We start from the raw sequence: 1,272 nt of genomic DNA on the forward strand, positions 1-1,272 counted from the left end.
TCCCCGGTTCCCAATCACCCACCTTCTGGAAAGTGCCACCTTCCAGCTGCCCCCAGTCCCTTCCGTCGCAGGACGTGATGCTCACGGTTTCCCTGATTTCTTTGGGAACGTAGCTATGAAGAATCTGGTACACCCTCTTTATCCGGGAAATGGAGACGTCATTGGCTGCCAGATGCCCTGAGAGGACAAAACAGGCAGACTGGGAATGTCATTCTTGCAAAACCACAACTGATTCCCAACTCGTATAACCAGAAATGATTAATGGTCAGACATTAACGGAGACGGCACAGTCTCCCAGCCCTGTTTCACGCACGGGGACAAGGAACGCCCGCCTCCGCTTACCGCAAAGCCCGGTCTGCAGCAGAGCCAGAGTCTTGCCACCCGGAGCCGCACAGAGGTCGAGGACAGTGTCATCGGGCTTCACGTTGAGCGCCAGGATGGGCAGGAGAGATGCTGCATCCATGAGGTAATAGTCGAGGAGACCCAGAGTGTCCGGCCTGGAAACCACCAATTTGGGTAAAAAAAGCAAAGAGCAGTTGGAAGCGGGGCCAGGGAGGTGCCGCAGCAGCGGGTGCTCACACACGTGCAGCCCCCGAGGCTGGCAATGACAGCGGGCGGGCGGTCCCGGGGACGTCTCACCGTGCAGGGCGAAAGCGAGTGATGTCGCCCCTGGGGAAGGTGTAACACTTGATGTTGGAGGTGATGGAGGCGCGAAGCGGTGGTGACATCTCTGCCTGTGTCATCGTCTTTGCCTGCATTGTTGTCCTGCCCTCGCCAGACCCCTCCCGGGACCTGCCTTCCCCTCTCCCCGTTTCCTCCGCAGCTGTACCCCGCTGTGGTTCCTGCGCCTTTTTGAGGGCTTCGGAGACAAAATCGGTGGCATTCAGCAGCTCCAGCTCTTGGGTGACGTGGTCGACAGGAGAGAAGTTGTTGAGGAGGGCGCCGTACTTCTGCTCGCAGAGCAGGCCGGCGCGGACGGAGGGCCACTGGTCCTTCAGCTGCAGGCTGTAGCTCATGTCGAAGTGGTGCAGAGCCAGCCGCGTGGGAGGGATGCGGGGAGACGTGGTAGCCTCAGGAGGAAAAAAAAAACATCAGAGATGTTAAACAACAAAATACCCCGACATGCCAGTGCCCCCCGCAGCCCCAACGTTTTTCTGGGAGAATCCAGTGCTGGGTTCTGTGCTGCCAAAAGTCACAGGGGGTCTTGCTGCAGCCCCAGAAAGTGACTGTGCCCCTGACACCCATGGGCTGGTGGTCCCCTGGGGAGGGTTC

General features: G+C 59.0%; 1 protein-coding gene across 1 annotated transcript; it reads right to left on the bottom strand.

Annotated features, from left to right (window-relative positions):
- Positions 1 to 4: 4 nt before the first annotated feature.
- Positions 5 to 1,084, bottom strand: NSUN4 (NOP2/Sun RNA methyltransferase 4; the record flags this gene model as incomplete). The annotated part of the gene is made up of 3 exons (XM_035894185.1): positions 640 to 1,084; positions 343 to 497; positions 5 to 177 (listed from the first exon to the last, which is right to left on the bottom strand). Coding segments are annotated over exons 1-3 (705 nt in total), but the record flags the coding sequence as incomplete, so codon positions are not given.
- Between the last annotated feature and the right edge of the window lie 188 nt (positions 1,085 to 1,272).

This window comes from Egretta garzetta, unplaced genomic scaffold, assembly GCF_000687185.1.
Source record: "Egretta garzetta isolate BGI_Z169 unplaced genomic scaffold, ASM68718v1 scaffold145, whole genome shotgun sequence".
Classification (NCBI taxonomy): domain Eukaryota; kingdom Metazoa; phylum Chordata; class Aves; order Pelecaniformes; family Ardeidae; genus Egretta; species Egretta garzetta.